At 36.2% G+C, this 17,714-nt stretch overlaps 1 protein-coding gene across 6 annotated transcripts in view; it reads left to right on the plus strand.

Annotated features, from left to right (window-relative positions):
• The window catches only part of SOX6 (SRY-box transcription factor 6), a 625,392-nt gene that overhangs the window by 277,989 nt on the left and 329,689 nt on the right, over positions 1–17,714 (plus strand). For all 6 annotated transcript variants that reach the window (XM_019652558.1, XM_019652560.1, XM_019652559.1 and 3 more), the window contains one exon: positions 8,155–8,362. In XM_019652558.1, the coding sequence (XP_019508103.1) occupies positions 8,155–8,362 (208 nt within the window). The remainder of the gene's footprint in view (positions 1–8,154; positions 8,363–17,714) is intronic.

The raw sequence follows: 17,714 nt of genomic DNA on the forward strand, positions 1-17,714 counted from the left end.
AATACAGCTGTAGTTGAACCAGTTGGGTTTCTTTGTCATATTGGTAGGGAGAACACACACCATAGAGAACAATGGGATGTCTCAGTAAGAGAGTGTTCCAAAGAACATTTTTAGGATTTGGGCTTTGTGTGAGTGGTTTTCCTTAGACAAGGGTCTAAGGAAACAGACATTTGCTATAGATTGAGAGATGTCGTAAATCTGGGATAAATATATGATTGGGTATCTCAATAAATCTTATCTTTAGGGAGGGCAGTATAGAGCTGTAATTGAAAAGGCCATATAACTAAAATGAAAAAGCAAAACAAAAGTGACAACATATATAATGCAATAAGAATGAACACATTTAAATCAGCCTGGGTCATGGGTGGAAGAAAGGGTAAGAGAAGATACTATTCTGCCTCTACAATTAGACTGGGCAGCAGGAAGGGACATTGATTCAGGCAGCTCCTTAAAGAGTCCATTTCCCCATCACTTCTCCCATCTTCAGTGGCTTCAACTCTGTGTGTGGGTTTCCAGTCCATTATATAGGGCACAAATTCCATTCCACGTCAGGAATGGCCTCTGGTCTGTGGTCGCTGAGTTGCTCAGTTCCTGACGTCTTACTTGACTTTTGCAACCTGAGCCCACTGCTCTCCTCTGCTTGCAGTATGGCTGCCCGTTCACATTCCTGCTGTAGGTGCAGTTGGCAACCCAGACGAATCAGAGCATCGTGTTCTGTAGCTGCTTCTGGGGATAATCCACATGCAGTTAGGTTAAGCAGGAATTGATAGTAACCCTAGAAAAGCTAATTACAACTGCTAAGGTTATTGGAGCTTTGCGAGGGGCCAGATCTTGGTGGAATTAGTTTGGGGGTGACTTCATAAAGAAGGTGATTTTTGTGCATTGATATTGAAGGCAGCATTTATTATTCCACTTAGATGAATGCGTATCAATAAAAACCTAAAAACGGTGCCAGTGGTTATTATGAGTGTATTTTCAGAATTGAAAACTGAAACCAAGGGCAACTGGTCAAAGGATTTTTGAATTTAATCATACGAGTAGTTATCATTTATCGAGTACTTATTTGATAGGTGCTATCCAAAAGTGCTTTATACTTTATTCATTTCTCACAGCAACTATTTGGGAATCTAATTATAACGCTGTCTTATAAAAAGGCAGAATTTAAACTCCCATCCTCTTGACTATGGGCAAGCCTTGGTGACTCATTATTGAGTAGAGAGCATGGACAGTTACACGGCATGACTTCCCAGGCTAGTTTAGAAACAGTGTTACAGCTTTCATCTGGCTCTTTCTGGGGACATGCACCTTTGGAAGCCTGAACTACCATGGAAGAAGTCCAGCTAGTCTGAAGCCAACATGCTGGCGAGAAAACATCATGTGGAGAGATCACACAGCTACAGAGGAAGTTGTCTAAGGAACCCCAGACTTCAGTCCTGAGCTTTTGAAGTGTTCACATCTGTGAGCACAGAAGCCTTTGAGATGACTCCAACCTTAGCCACTGACTTCACGGGAACCTCATGAGAGGCCTTGAGGCACAACCAACCAGCCAGCCCAGATGCTCCTGAATCCCTGACCCACAGAAACCATAAAGGATAATAAATCATTATTATTCTTTTAAGCACTGAGTTTTAGGGTGATTTTTATACAAGAAGAGATCACTAGTTTTATTTATTTATTGCTATTTGTGTAACAATGGATAACTGATTTTATTATAGCCCTGTGGAATGGAAGAAGGGCTGGATATGGTTGCAGCAAACCTACATTTAGAATTTTGCTCTGCCAGTTCTATCTGTGTGATACGGGAGAAGCCACATAACCTCAGTGTTGCTTTTCATCCTGTTGAAAATGCAGATGCAGAATTTGGTATTCAGTGCTTGGCAGCACATTTTGAGGACAGTGTGTATCCTAAAGAGACTAGAGCGTATCAGAGGAGAAACACAAAGGGTCTGGAAACCATGTCAAATGAGAAATGGGTGTAGAAACTGGAGGAGTTTCACCTAGAAAAAGATTATTAATTGAATGCCTCCCTTAAGATATTTGAGCAACTCTAATGTGGAAGAGGGAGTAAGTTGATTTTGTGTATCTTAAGGGCAAACAGGAAACAGTGGGAGACAATTATAAGGATCCGGATTTTAGCGAGTACAGGATTCCCTTTTAAATAATTGGATTTATTAGAAAATGTTATTTGAGAGCTCTCATTTGCAGAAATACCAATGCAAGAAAGCTTGGCTCTCTTTTTCTGAGTTCAGTATAGGGAGACTATTTAAGAAGATCAAATTCTATTTACTTAAATTTATTTTTGTATTTCCTCGAAGCATTTCTTTATAAAACATTTTTGTTTTTCTTTATTATATGAACAATATGTTCATGAATTATAAATTAGAAAACACAGATAAGCAAAAACAAAAGAAATAAAAATTACCAATAATATCTTCACCATTTAGAAACCGCTATACATGTTTGGGTGTATGTCTTCTAATTTATGTGTGTGTGTGTGTGTGTGTGTGTGTGTGTGTGTGTATGTGGGGCAGGGGGTGGCTGCATTTACCTTATGCCCACATATAACAAAATTGAGATTATATACTAAATACTACAATATGTCCCTTTTTCATTTAATATGTCTTTCCTTGTAAAGAAGTTAGTTATTTGTACACCATTTTTTGGTATTCATATTCAGCCTTGAAAATAGTATTTATTTCCTGATGAAAAATATTATTTGTGATATAACATTTTAGAAATAGAGTGAACTGCCAAAAGAAAATAAACACTACCTGTTATCACAACACTCAGAGAACCATTAATTTAATTGGATATTCTGGTGTCTTTTCTTCTGTAAATGACTTTTTTTTCCTAAAAAAATGTATACTGATGTTTCTCACTACCATACTTTTCACTTATAATACCTTATGAGTATTTCCACATCATTACATTTTCTGCAAAAATATGATATTCAATAATTTCAAATTCATCTATGATATGTATAAAACCATAATGCCTGCACATAATCCTTCCTATTGGACATGCAAGCTGCCTCTAATTATCCCTCACTATAAACAACACTATATTTAACATATGTAATATTGTTTTTAATGGCCATGTGGTAGTCCATTGTATAGCTATATCATCTTTTATTAAATGAATCCCTTACTTTTTAATACCCCAGTTCTCATTATTTTGCTTAAATAATAAATTCTGTCATTGTTAGAGCAAATCTTTACCTTAGCCTTAAGATTTGATTATTTTTTATTATTATTATTTTAAATATTTTTATTGGGGAATTGGGGGGATGGGAACAGACAAGTTGCTGTCGTTTTGTTCTTCAGTCTAGTTGTGGAAGACGTTGCTTCACTGGCCCACGTTGGCACCATCATTGCGCTCTTCCTGGGTGAGGCACATCAGTCGCCGGCTTCTGGACGGCTGCTCACAGCGGCTGCTGGCCGCTCACGCTGGCTGCTGGCTACACACTGTAGCCCATGGCAACCCACTGCCACAGGGGCTGCAGCCTACGCCGTTGCCGGCGACTCACAGCAGCCCAGCTCCAGGTTGAGCTGTTGTTCAGCATCTTAGCTGTAGAGGGCAGTGTCACTGGCCCTCATATGTGGGATCCGAACTGGGCCTCTGGCGTCCCAAGCCAGTTCTTAACCATCGCGCCACTCGGCCAGCCCGAGTTTTGATTACTTTTGATATATTTGGTGAGTAGTTGTTTCAACGTCAGCCAACATTTTATTTGATGGTCTGAAGGCCTATAGAAGAAACATGACAGATGGCCCCAGTCCTTCAAGAGTTAAAATGTAGTTGCAAATGTAACTAATACATGCAAAGTAGTAATGAGTAATTTATTCTAGTATATTATTAAATGCTAAGTTATGTGGTTCTGATTAAGTGATTTGATGTGTAGTTTGTGGGTAAATAGAAGGATAGTGAGGCCCAGTATGATCAGGGCGGACTTCAAGGATGAAATGCAGTGTGATCTGAGCCTTGAAGAGTGGGCTGAGTGTATATAGTGAAAGAGAATGTAGGACATTGTCGGGGAAAGGCACTCAAAGGCTCAATAATTTGAGTACATTTGATATATATTTACAGTCCCATGGGACTGAAAAGGCTATTTAAATTGAACATCTTTTTAATACCACCACTGAGCAACCAGTTTTGAATAACACCTTCTGAAAAATCAGAGCAATATTTATTTTAATATGTTTTTCAAGTTTTTTTGAGATAAATTGATTTTATAGCATTGTATTAGTTTAAGGTGTACAACATCATGATTTGACACATGTGTATATTGTGAAGTGACTATGACAATAAGTTTAGTTGACACCCATCACCTCGCATTTTTTTTTATTTGAGGTATAATTGACACACACCATTATATTAGTTTCAGGTGTACAACATAATGATTCAATATTTGTGTATATTGTGAAATGATCACCACAATAAATCTAGTTAACCTCTGTCACCCTGCGTATGTGTTTTATTTTTAATATTTAACTTTTCTATTCCTCAGACACTAAAACATCTCAATTAAATATTCTTAATTTGTGAAAATTGCTTGTTTTTCCTAGAAACTCTGCCTAATAACTTTTTTTTTGTACTACTGGGTACTTTTTCAGTCTTCTAAATATAATTTTTTACCTGTGTTTGATTTCCAGTGAAACGCTCTTTAGAGAACCTGAATCAACATTGCTTTAGTTCTTGTATTGGGCCTGGGACTCTTTTAAATAATATTTCAAAAATTTTCCTCACTGTTAGGTCTGGTGGGGCCACTGAGATTAGGGGTTGAGATAAAACAAATTTACAGTAAATTTCCTTTGAATGAATTGATGCTTTCTCTGTGCCCCATATGTTCTGCTTTTTGTGATGTTCATATGTTATACCGTGGTTGTTTTCACAAGGCCAAAAAAGAAAAGTAATGTCCTTTATGCTATTTTTAAAACTCACAACTAACCAGACTTCTTAAAATTATTCATAATTATATCTGCATTATAACATTAAGGCAATGCATATTTATTTCATTGCCTTCTTAGGGATTGGTGTTTCTTAAAGTGGGGTGCATCAGAATTAAAGGAGCTGTGCATCCGAATCACTGGGGATGCTCAACACAATTCATATTCTTGGGCCCCACTCTTGGGGGTATGGAAGCAAGTGAGGGATCTGCATTTTAACATACTTGCCAAGGAATTCTACACATTGACGTTTCAGAGCCACTGCATTCGGAAAATATCTCATATCTCTACACTTTTGCTGCAGTGACATGCAGCATGTCTCGGTCGATGTTATCACTGGGAATCTTGCCTCAATTGGTATTTCATAGCACCTGTTTTATTTCGGGGAAATTACAAAATAAATTGAGCTTTTTTTTTTTCTTAAGAAAACTTATTTAAAAATTATTTAGCTCTCTGGAAGAAAAATTAGAGATCCTTGCCAAGTCTCTTTTTCTAATTTGGTATTACTGCCTTTTATTCAGCCATAATTTCTTCATTGTAAGAGTTTGGATTTGCATGCCCCTTTGCTCAAATGAATTGCCATAGGCCTCCATTCATGAAAGGCCAATATTTCTCAAGTTTTGGAAAAGTCAAAAAGTGAGGGCCTGAAATAGTAAATTTTGCCCCTTTCCATTGTTTCTAAGGATGGTATAAGATTACTTATGTGATATAAGCCATTTATGAGTTCATTCACTGCCTATCTTGGTGCCTTGGTGACACATTGCAAGCAGTTCTTGTGGCTTTCATGGAGAAATCATGACTTTTCAGCTTTTTGCTCCCTGCTTTGGTAGTGTTGAGCCACTTTGCACCGATTGTGGGTCATCAGTGTGGGAACCCATGGTTATTGTCTGTGGTTCAGCATGGCAGTGGCCACATTTCCACGAGTAATAAACAAGGAACATAATTTCTCTAACAAGTAAGTGACGTGAGTAAATAAGATTGAAATTAGACCTGAGAGAGAAAAAAAATGGTACCGTATGGAGGCTAAGTGCTTTAAGGACAACTTAAAAGTTGTTACTCAGGCTGGAGCTCCACGCCCAGCATCTTTCAAGTGATGGGAAACTTCTCTTTATTATGGTCAATGATGAGTCGTTCGTAGGTAACCACTTCCACAGAACTGTTGTTTTGACTTGGTCTTTAATCCCTTAGGTTGAGACAGAGCTTGTTTTTGTTTTTGATTTATAGGCTATGATATGATATTAGTTTGCATTTGAAATGAAAGTGACTGAGGTGTGATTGATCAAATGATGATTAGTGATTCAAAAAAGCCCAGGTCAGGTTTCTGATAAGGGACTATTAAGAGGTCAAAATAGCTTTGGCAAACAAATCTCTGAGGTTTTCTTTGCACAAGATGAAGAATGAACTGGATGTTCCAAGGAGCCATGAACTAGCCATGACTTGCGTCTGAAGGGGTTCCTTTGCGTCACCTTGCAGAGTTACTGTAACAACACGACGCCTTTCCTCGGGGAGGGGAAAGATGTAGGACCGAGGTAAAGAGGTGCTCTCTTTCCTGCCCAGCCCCATTTATTTTCTGCTTTTTAGTTTATTTCAGTACCCATGTAATGAGCATCTACTCTATGATAGGCATTATGCTAGTAATAAGAATTCAGAAAAAGTTTAAGATTTGGCTGACAATATTTTTTGAACAGCTTTATTGAGATATAATACACATACCACAGAATTTACCCATTTATTGTATACAGTTCAGTGGGTTTTAGTATAATCACAAGACTTCACAATATTCGATTTAGTTCAAGACTCATAACATTTTGTACTAAACCATTCCTTAGGTCCGGAGAGGGGGAAACCCTTGGCTCCATTCCTAGGTCTGCTCTTTCCAGCAGAATAATGACGCCTACCATTCATTAAACACCACCTCCTATGAGCCCAGTGTGTACCTAGTGGCGTTATGTTATCTCATTTTATGCTCCCAATAACCCTGAAAGTAAGTTTTATTCCTATCTTCTATATAATGACAATAACACCCACATACCTATCATATATTGAGTATAATTATTATCTCATTTAATATATGTGGAAACTTACTTCTCTACGCTCCATTTTTCTCTTCTCCCCCTTACCACGAGTTATGAGCTCTGTAACTTTGGCTTAATGCTTCTTCCTCTAGCTCTTGAAGCTTGCTGGGCTTCTTTTGTGAGGACAGAGAGGAATATAGGAGCAATTAAGATTTTCAAGTTTCGGATGAGACTCGCAAAGGCTAGATGCTTTATTTATTTCACAGAACTTTTTATTGGGAAGGAAACTACTCATGCACAGACAGATAAGGTGAATGCAAGACTACTGATGGGCTACCCCCAGTTCTGATTTAGGGAGATATAAAAACATTCTCTTCTCTAAACTTTTAGGTATCTATTATTTTCAATCTAAGGTTTGCTTTTCCTCCTCACAGATGGATCTAACCCAGTTAGCTCTGTTCTCTGTACTAGGAAGTCATTCTTGTGCAAATGTTTCTGTCATCAACTTGTCCTTTTGTTAAAAACAAACACAGAAAAACAAACCATATTTGAATGCCACATGAAAACTGTGTGTAACTGTGCTGAAGTGTCAGTGGTAAGGGGAAGGAATAGAAAGAAGTTTCTGTAACTTTTGACAGATGCATAGCTGAAAAAAAAAGATTCTCCCCAAACCCCAGAACACAAAAATATTCAGACCGTGGCACTGATTTTGATATTTTATAAATTTTCCAGTGAACAATTAACATTGGCTATTGACACTAATTTCCGTACTGGTTCTAAATTCAACAGTAATGTTTTTGTGTGCATATTTTTGTAGGTTGCAGGAAGAACATTGCTAATAAAAGTGCCAATTAAAAGAAAATTTTTACCAATCCTAATAATTAATAATTGAATCTGAACTATTTTAAATGAAGGCTATAAATGAATAAGAAGTTGTAGTGTCTGTTTGAAAATAGTTTTTGAACCATTTAAGGCTGCTTTCTAATTAAAAACATAAACAGTTTGAATCTACAAATTCAGGTTATCCTTTGATAAGTGCTTCTTTAATGGTTAGTACTTTTAAAGCAGAGATAGTTAATATATTTTATTTGTTCACCTAAGCATCTTGTACTGTCATTCTGAGTTTGGGTTTTTTTCTTCCACTGTATGCAAAGAAACAAGCGTTCTAATGGTTTTATTTTATTTTGTTTTTCTAGGAGTCAGAGAATAATAAGTTATGTTCCCTATATTCCTTCCGAAATACCTCTACCTCACCACATAAGCCTGACGAAGGGAGTCGGGACCGCGAGATAATGACCAGTGTTACTTTTGGAACCCCGGAACGCCGCAAAGGGAGCCTAGCCGATGTGGTGGACACACTGAAACAGAAGAAGCTTGAGGAAATGACTCGGACAGAACAAGAGGGTATGTGTGGACTTCACTGCCGGGCTTTATTCTCTGAAAGATTCCGGGCTTTAAAAAAAAACAAAAAACGAGTGGGGTTTCAAGGGCCAGAGAAGTGCATAATTGGCACTAGCTAGGAAAAAGTTATTCAGAGGTTACCATGGTGATGGCAGATTGGGATCCATTAGGAGTGTTAAGCAGATAGCTCCATTTTTGTAAAACTTTGTGCATTTTATTGGGTTCTTATGATAAGAAATCAAGGTTTTTAAAACCTTGGAAGCCTTGCCCTGAAAAATAGGTAGTATGGGAATTGTTTTCTGCTGCAACTTTATCGTTAATTTTTTTCCCCTCCTTTCCTTTTGCTGAATGGTGTTTTATTATGAAAAATATCAACTGCTGAAAAAGGCCAAAAAAAAAAAGGGAAAGAAAAAGAAGAAGAAAAGAAAATCCCCCCAAATTTGTTTCTGCTCATTTCTATAAATATTCTTATTTTACCTCCAAATGTAGAATTCACAGTTGAATGCTTCTAATATTGTTAAAGCTACTGCTCCAGGGAGAAGTGCTTTGATACATGACATGTACGGCAATATCCCATATCCCCCTTCTCTACTCTCCCGACAAAAGTCCACTTCTGCTCACCTGTGTTCAGAAAAACAGAAGACTCTCTAATAATGTTTTTGAATTAATCAAGTATAAGTGATTTCTATAATATGTATGCTCTTTCATTTCTAACATACAGATTTTAGACTTTAAAATGTAGGGTAATTAATGCTGCTGGATTTATTACCAACATTGTAAGTTAAATTTAGACCTCTGTGGCACTATAGGGAAATGGGGATTTGATATAAGGGATTTTCCCTCCCATGTAACTTAATTGTATTTCTTTAAGGGCTCAAAAGTTTAAAAAGTTTCAGATTAATTTTTGTGGATGTGTCCACCACATCAGCAAGTTTTGTGGAAGTTTCCAAAATGTATTACATGCTTCCCTGCCTTACTCACCACATTATATGACACAAAATGTAAACATTTTATATTTTCTGATGACTCAGGGTCATGATACAGTCCAATACCCATCTAACAATTGCATAATAACCCTGGGTAAGTTCTACAGTCTCCCTGAGCCACAAAATTCAAAACTTGGTATGGTACCAATACCTGACTTGCTAATGCAAACATTCTGAGAATTAACGATAATAATGAACATAGAAGCCTCTTATGCAGTCTAAACTATATAAATTTGAGGTATTAAGATGATTATCATATTATAAATGTCAGTTATTTTACCCTGCTATAATGTAATGATGCTCCAGTGATCATTGAGATAATTAGTAATGTTTGGCTTTATGGTTATTCCTCTGCAATTATGAAACTTTGGAGCTCTTGTGTCTGCTTGATATAGATATATTTTTTCAGTGTGTGTGTGTGTGTGTGTGTGTGTATTGGTTTCTCCTCTTTCAATATCAGGTTGCAGCCTGCTACTTCTTGCTTAGGTGTGAATAATTTCTAATTTTCTCCTTGTATTAATCTATAAATTATGAAATTAAATGATCATGACATTCTGGGCTATATTTAAAATATGACCAAACATGTCTGGGTGAGTTGCTGAGAGATACTGGGTAATATAGATATATATTAACATAGGTAATATAGGTAATATAGACATAATCTTTTGTGCCTGGATGTCATGCTGACTCTCTGGCTGCTCAGAGTCTTTATATGCTATATTCTTGGCCATGTTCTAGAATAACAGGCCACCAGATCAATAATCTCTGAAAGAGATTGCTAGATTACTTTTAATTGTGATTCACGAGAGAAATGGTTTTAGTTCTGTAAGACAGTGGTTTTTAGAATACATTAGAGGACTCTTTAGTATAAAATTAAAGAAAGTGATTTTTTTTTTGTCTGGATTGCTAGGGCATCCATTTCTCTCTTGCAAATAATGGTTTGTTTTCTGTTCTTCCTCTTCATTATTGTGTGTTATAGATTTGACAGAAGAGAGACACGAGTGGAGACCTCCCATTTAAGAGTTCTTTATCACTATATTCTTACTATCAAAAATGTTTTTATATACTTTACAGAACTTTGATTTGATTGTTTTCTACTATATGTATATATATATATAACTATATCTATAGTTTTAAATATTTTTTATTAAATTTATTGGGATGACATTTGTTAATAAAATTATATAGGTTTCAAGTGTACAATTCTATAATACATCATCTATATATTGCATTGTGTGTTCACCACCCAGAGTCAAATCACCTTTCATGACTATATATTTGACCCATTTACCCTCTTCTACCTCCTCCCATCCCCCCTTACCCTCTGGTAACTACTAAACTGTTGTCTGCGTCTATGAGTTTTTGCTTGTTTGTTTATCTTGTTCATTTGTTGCTTTCAGTTTTAAATCTCACATATGAGTGAAATCATACGGTTCTCAACTTTTTCTGTCTGACTTATTTGGCTTAGCATGATAATCTCGAGATTCATCCATGTTGTCACAAATGGCAGTATTTCATCTTTTCTTATGACCAAGAATATTCCATTGTATATATGTACCACATCTTTGTCCAATCATCTAAGGAAGGGCACTTTGGTTGTTTCCATGTCTTCACCATTGTGAATAATGCTGCAATGAACATAGGGGCACATATATCTTTATGGATAAATGTTTTCCAATTTTTTGGTTAGATACCCAGAAGAGGGGTTGCTGGGTCATATGGTAATTCTATTCTTAATTTTTTGAGGAACCTCCATACTGTTTTCCATACTGACTTTACCAACTTACATTCCCAACAGCAGTGTATGAAGTTTCCTTTTTCTCCACAGCCTCTCCAACAACACTTGTTATTATTTGTCTTATTGATCATAGCCATTCTAACAGGTGTGAGGTGGTATTTCATTGTGGTTTTGATTTGCATTTCCCTAATAGTTAGTGAAGTTGAGCATTTTTTCATGTATCTGTTGGCCGTTTATATGTCTTCTTGGGAGAAGTGTCTGTTCAGGTCCACTGCCCATTTTTAATTGGATTGCTTGTTTTTTGTTGTTGTTGTTGTTGTTGAGCTGTATGAGTTCCTTATAGGTTTTGGATATTAGCCCCTTATCAGAGGCATTGTTTGCAAATATCTTCTCTTATTCAGTTGGCTGCCTCTTTGTTTTGTTGATGGTTTCTTTTGCTGTGCAGAAGCTTTTGAGTTTGATATAGTGCCATTCATTTTGTTTTACTTTTATTTCCCTTGCCTTTGAGATCAAATTCATAAAATTCTCTCTAAGACCAAAGTCCATAAGTTTAGTACCTATGCTTTCTTCTAGGCAATTTATTGTTTCAAGTCTTATATTTAGATCTTTGATCCATTTTGAGTTAATTTTGATGTGTGTGGTGACAGATAGCAGTCTAGTTTCTTTCTTTTGCACTTGGCTTTCCAATTTTCCCAAGCTCCATTTATTAAAGAGGCTTTTTTTGTTTCTCTCCATTGTATGTTTTTGACTCCTTTATTGAAAATTATTTGCTTATATATATGTGGGTTTATTTGAGTTCTCAATTCTGTTCCATTGGTCTGTGTGTCTGTTTTTCTGCCAATGCCATGCTGTTTTGATTATTATCACTTTGTAGTATAATTTTAAGTCAGGGAGTATAAAACCTCTGGTCTTGTTCTTTTTTCTCAGGATTGCTTTGGCTCTGCAGGGTCTTTTGTAATTCAATATAAAGCTGATGATTTTTTGTTCTATTTCTTTAAAAAATGTCCTTGGGATTTTCATAGGATTGCATTAAATCTGCATGAGCAAAACACAGTACATATATTTTAGTCATCAGAAATTCAGGCATTTTTAGTTAATGTTCATAATATAATAAATACAAATATTAAGTGATAAAAAGCATGTTCATCAAACACAGATGCCACAAATCTGGGAGAACAGAGAATATAGTGTATGAAAGAAACAAAGCTCAAAAGCTTTGACAAACTGGAAAAATGAACTTAAAACTAACCATCAAGCCGGCTGAGTGGCTCAGTTGGTTAAGAGCTCGCTCAAGAGTTTGAGCTGTGAGCAACAGCGATTCGATGCCTGGCCCGAGCTGAGCTGCCGCTGCGCTGCCAACAGGGGGCAGGATGGCTCAGCTAAAAAAATTTAAAAAACAAAACAAAAAAAACCAACTAACCGTTAAGATAAAATTTAATAGATCGTATTGTCAACTCCAGACGCTGTGACCAAAACTCCTAGCTGCACAGACAATTACTGAAGGAAATTCAAATAGCAAACACATGAATAATAATTACAAGTTTATGAGTTTTAGGTGACAGAAAGTGCAGTGGGGTTTTCATGGTGAATGTTGCCAAGAAATCGCCAGCGCTGCCTCAGACAGCATTACTAGAATTACAGTAAGCAGCAAAGCCCTGGGATTCCCATTGAACTCCCTGCTCAGCAGAATGCGTCTGAAAGTATTACACTGAGTTGAGAATTATTACGCTTTAAAAGAAACTCAAAAGTCTTCTCAGAGGAGAAGAATCGACATGATAACAGACGCAAAATTATATAATAAGAGAAATGGTTGAAAGAACAAATAATATCAACCCCGGAGAAAAGAATATCAAAAATGACATGATGGTTGTCGCTGAAGATTGAAGTCATAAAGAGGAGGGATTGAATTTATTCTATCTAGGGCCCGCCGAGTGGCGCATTTGTTAAGAGCTGGCTTGGGATGCCAGAGGGCCCCGGTTCGGATCCCACATATGAGGGCCAGTGACACTGCCCTCTACAGCTAAGATGCTGAACAACAGCTCAACCTGGAGCTGGGCTGCTGGGAGTCGCCGGCAATGGCAGGTGGGTTGCCATTGGCTACCGTGTGTAGCCAGCAGCCAGCAGTCGCCGTGAGCGGCCGTCCAGAAGCCAGCAACTGATCTGCCTTGCCCGGGAAGAGCTCAATGATGGTGCCAGCTTGGGCCAGTGAAGCAACGTCCTCCACAACTAGACTGAAGAACAAAACGACAGCAACTTGTCTGTTCCCCTTCCCCCAATTCCCCAATAAAAATCTTTAAAAAAAGAAAAAAGAATTTATTCTATCTTGCTTCCTGGGGACAGAATGCAGATCAGTGACAAGAAGTTACAAGGAACCAGATTATTGTTTATAATAAAACGAGCTGACAGTTGCCACTGTCCATGTATGAGATAATTTGGAAGATAATAAATTGTCTTTGGGCATATGCAGCAATCTTAATTGCATTTTAATAGGGCTATTGTAGAAGACAGACGATTGGTCTTTGTCCTGTGCTAAGACTATGAACTTTTATGAGTAATATACTTATTCAATCTTCTATAGTTCATAGTATGTTTTTTTATAGCCCTAATAAGAACTACATGGTGTCATGCTTATTGTTCTACAAGTTTTTTTTCTTATTTTGCAAAATGCTATTTTGAGACTGAGGGATTCTTACCTGCTTACTTTTTTTTCCCCCCTGTGTATCCCTTTGGTAGTCTAGTGAAATCTATAGGTCCTTTCTTATTTTAAATGCATAAAGTAAAGTCCATGGAATTACAAAGCAAATGAATTACATTAAAATTTTTAAATCTTGTATTTTTTGATATGGTAGAAAGTGCTACCTTACTAATGCATTAAACAAGATTTAATGGAAAGACTAAAATATAATTTTTAAGTAGTGATAAGCATAAATGATATTTTGAGATATCTTCAACAAGTACAATATCATATAAAATATATTGTGATTCTATTGGTTACAATGTCGCAGATACTATGACTATTGTATGGTTTATTGCCTGTATCCATAATTTAAGAAAATATAAAATTTCAATTAAAAACTAATGAAAAAGAATTTTTTTCATCCGGGTTCATAGACCCGACCCCCTGATGGACTCTTGGAATATGTGGACCTTAGGTTAAGAATCCCTGTGTATAGCATCTGCATGATATAGGGCACTGATAATGAATAAAACAATCCCTAACTTTAAAGAGTTTATAGTCCAGTAAGAGGTATAAGACATATACAAAATGAACTAATTAAATGTCTAATATATGATAAGTCCATGAGAGCTATACAGATAAAATGTTATAGGAGCCTACAACATAGTCTGCACCTGCCTAGGAAGCCATGAAAAGCTTCTGTAGGGAAAGGGGTCTTAACCAGCCTTGAGGAATGAAAGGATTTACATAGGCAGAAATGGAGGGAGGGACATTTCAGGCAGAAGGAATAGGAAGAGATCTTTAAAACACCCAAAAGTACAGGTTCTAATTAAAAGTAGTAGAAGAGTAGTAGTAGAACAGAACTGCAAAAACATCCAGTAAACAGTTAACTCAGTGGCAACAGGTACATTCTCATCAACAATTAAATGTACTGAACTCTCCAGTCAAAAGATATAGAGTGACTGAATGAGTTAAAAAAAACCAAAACCTGTATGCTGCCTACAAGAGACTCAGCATACGTTGAGCTGTAAGAACATATACAGACTGAAAGTGAAGGGATGGAAAAAGATATTTCATGCAAGTGGAAACCAAAAGAAAGCTGGAGTAGCTATCTTATTTCAGAAAAAGAAAAAATAGACTTTAAAGCAAAGACTGCAGGGAAAGATGGGCATTGCATAATGATAAAGGGATCAATCCAACAAGAAGATATAACATTTGTAAATATTTATGCACCAACATAGGAGGACTTAAATATATAAAGCAAATATTAACAGACCTAAAAGATAGCAATACAAGAATAGTAGGAGATTATTCAATATAGTATTAGAAGTCCTAGGCATAGCAATTAGGCAAGAAAAAAGAAATATAAGACCTATAAATAGGAAAGGAAGAAGTAAAACTGTCACTATTTGCAGTTGATATGCTATTATATATAGAAAACCCTGACAACTCCATCAAAACACTGTTAGAACTATTGTTAGTTCATTAAAATTGCATAATGAACTATCAGAAAAGAAGAATAAACAATCCCATTTACAATTGCATCAAGAAGAATGAAATACTTAGGAATAAATTTAACCAAAAATGTGAAAGACCTGTGTATGAAAACTACAAGATGCAGATTTAAAAACTGAAGACATAAATGAATGGAAAAATATTCCGTGCTCATGGATTGGAAGAATCAATATTTTTAAAATGTCTATACTACCCAACGCGACCTGCAGATTCAGTTCCATTCTTATCAAAACTCCAATAGCATTTTTCAAAGATATAGAACAAATAATCCTAAAATTTGTATGGAAGCACAAAAAAACCTTGAATAACCAAAGCAATCTTGAGAAAGAAGAACAAAGATGGAGGCATCATGCTCCCTGAGTTCAAACTATATTACAAAGCTTTAGTAATTGAAACAGTATGGTATTGGCATAAAAACAGACACACTGATCAATGGAACAGAATCGAGGGCCCAGAAATAAACCCATGCATAAAGGAACCAAGAATGTACAATGGGGAAAGGACAGTCTCTTCAATAAAGAGACTATACAGCCATATGCAAAAGAATGAAACTCAACAACTGTCTTAACCATACACAAAAATTAACTTAAAATGGATTAAAGACACATGTAAGACCTGAAATCATAAAACTAGAAGAGAACATAGGTGGCAAGCCCCTCCTAGATATCAGTCTTGGTCATGATATTCTGAATCTGACACCAAAAGAAAAAGCAATGAAAGCAAAACTTAATAAGTGGGACTATATCGTACTAAGAAGTTTCTGCACAGTAAATTACGGAAACCAACAACAAAATGAAAAGGCAACTGATCTAATGTGAGAAAATACTTGCAAATCATATATATGTTATGGGGCTACTATCCAAAATATATAAAGAACTCATACAACTTAATAACAAAAAACCCACAAATAATCTGATTAAAAAATGAGAAGATCTGAATAGACATTTTTTTTAAAGAAGACATGCAAAAGGACAACAGTGCATGAAAAGATGCTTAATATCATTAATCATACAGGAAATACAAACAAAACCATGAGATATCACCTCCCACCTGTTAGAATGGCTATTATCAAAATATAAGAAATTGCAAGTGTTGACGAGGATGTGGAGAAAAGGGAACGCTTGTGCACTGTTGGTGGGAATGTAAACTGGTGTAGCCACTATGGAATGGTATGGAGGTTCCTCAAAAAATTAAAAATAGAACTACCATAGACCCATCTATTTAACTTCTGGGTGTTTATCTGAAAAAACAAAAAACCAAAAAATGAAAACACTAACTCAAAAAGACATATGCATTCCCATGTTCATTGCAACATTATTTACAATAGCCAAAATATGGAAACAACCTGTGTCTATGGAAGGATGAATAGATAAAGAAGATATAGTGTTTATATACAATATTATTCAGCCATAAAAAGAATAAAAACTTGCCATTTACAACAACATGGATGGACCTCGAGGGCATTATGCTAAGTGAAATAAGTCAGACAGATAAAGACAAATACCGTATGATCTCTCTTATATGTAGACTCTAAAAAAAACAAACAAAACAAAAACAAGCTCACAGACTGGTGGTTGCCAGAGGTGGGGGGTGAAGAGTTGGAGAAATGCATGAAGGGAGTCAAAAGGTAAAAAGGAAAAAATGTACAGGTTTTTGAAGAAAATTCTAAAATGTATTAACATAAAAAATCAGGATAAATGGATCGTTATATCTTTTTGTGGATAGCAACACTAAATAACATAATAACCTGAAATCTAAAAATTCAGTAAGTTTTTAATAAGAAAAAAAATCACAGCTGGATTGTGATTGTTTAGTGATGGGGTACTTAACAAGCTGATTATAAAATTCATATGGAAAGCAAAGGGCCAAGAAGCACCAAGGCAGTTTTTAGAGTAATAAACAGAGGGGACCATCCTACTTATCAAAACAAACTAACCAAAAGGCATGTTAAGATGCATATGGGATATAAGACTGAAAATGTAGGTCGTGTTCAGATTACAGAGGCCCTTTAATTATTGGCTTAGGACTTTGCACTTTTTATGGAAGTTTACGGAGGAACCATTGACTGTTTCTCAGCACAATAAGGTGATGGATTAGAGCTTTCTCTCAGGAAAGTGAATTTGGCAGTGCTGTGTAGGATGTATGGGAGGATGGAGAGACATTAAGGAAATAGTTTCAGGCCAGAGATAATGAGGGCCTGATCTAAGGCAGCAGAAAGGAGACAGGAAAGAAGGGGTGCATATGGAAAAGATATTACAGATTGAATTATTAGGACTTGACATTTAAGTGAGGAGACCAAGAGAGAGGAATGGTTCAAAGGGAACTCAGAGTTAAACTTTGGGTGAGGGAGAGGATGGTAATGCAATGAATAATAAAAAATAAAAAAATAGAAGAACATGTTTTGGAGATGGGAGCAATGAGGATTTCTATTTTTAATTT

This window comes from Hipposideros armiger, unplaced genomic scaffold, assembly GCF_001890085.2.
Source record: "Hipposideros armiger isolate ML-2016 unplaced genomic scaffold, ASM189008v1 scaffold_181, whole genome shotgun sequence".
NCBI classification, from domain to species: Eukaryota; Metazoa; Chordata; class Mammalia; order Chiroptera; family Hipposideridae; genus Hipposideros; species Hipposideros armiger.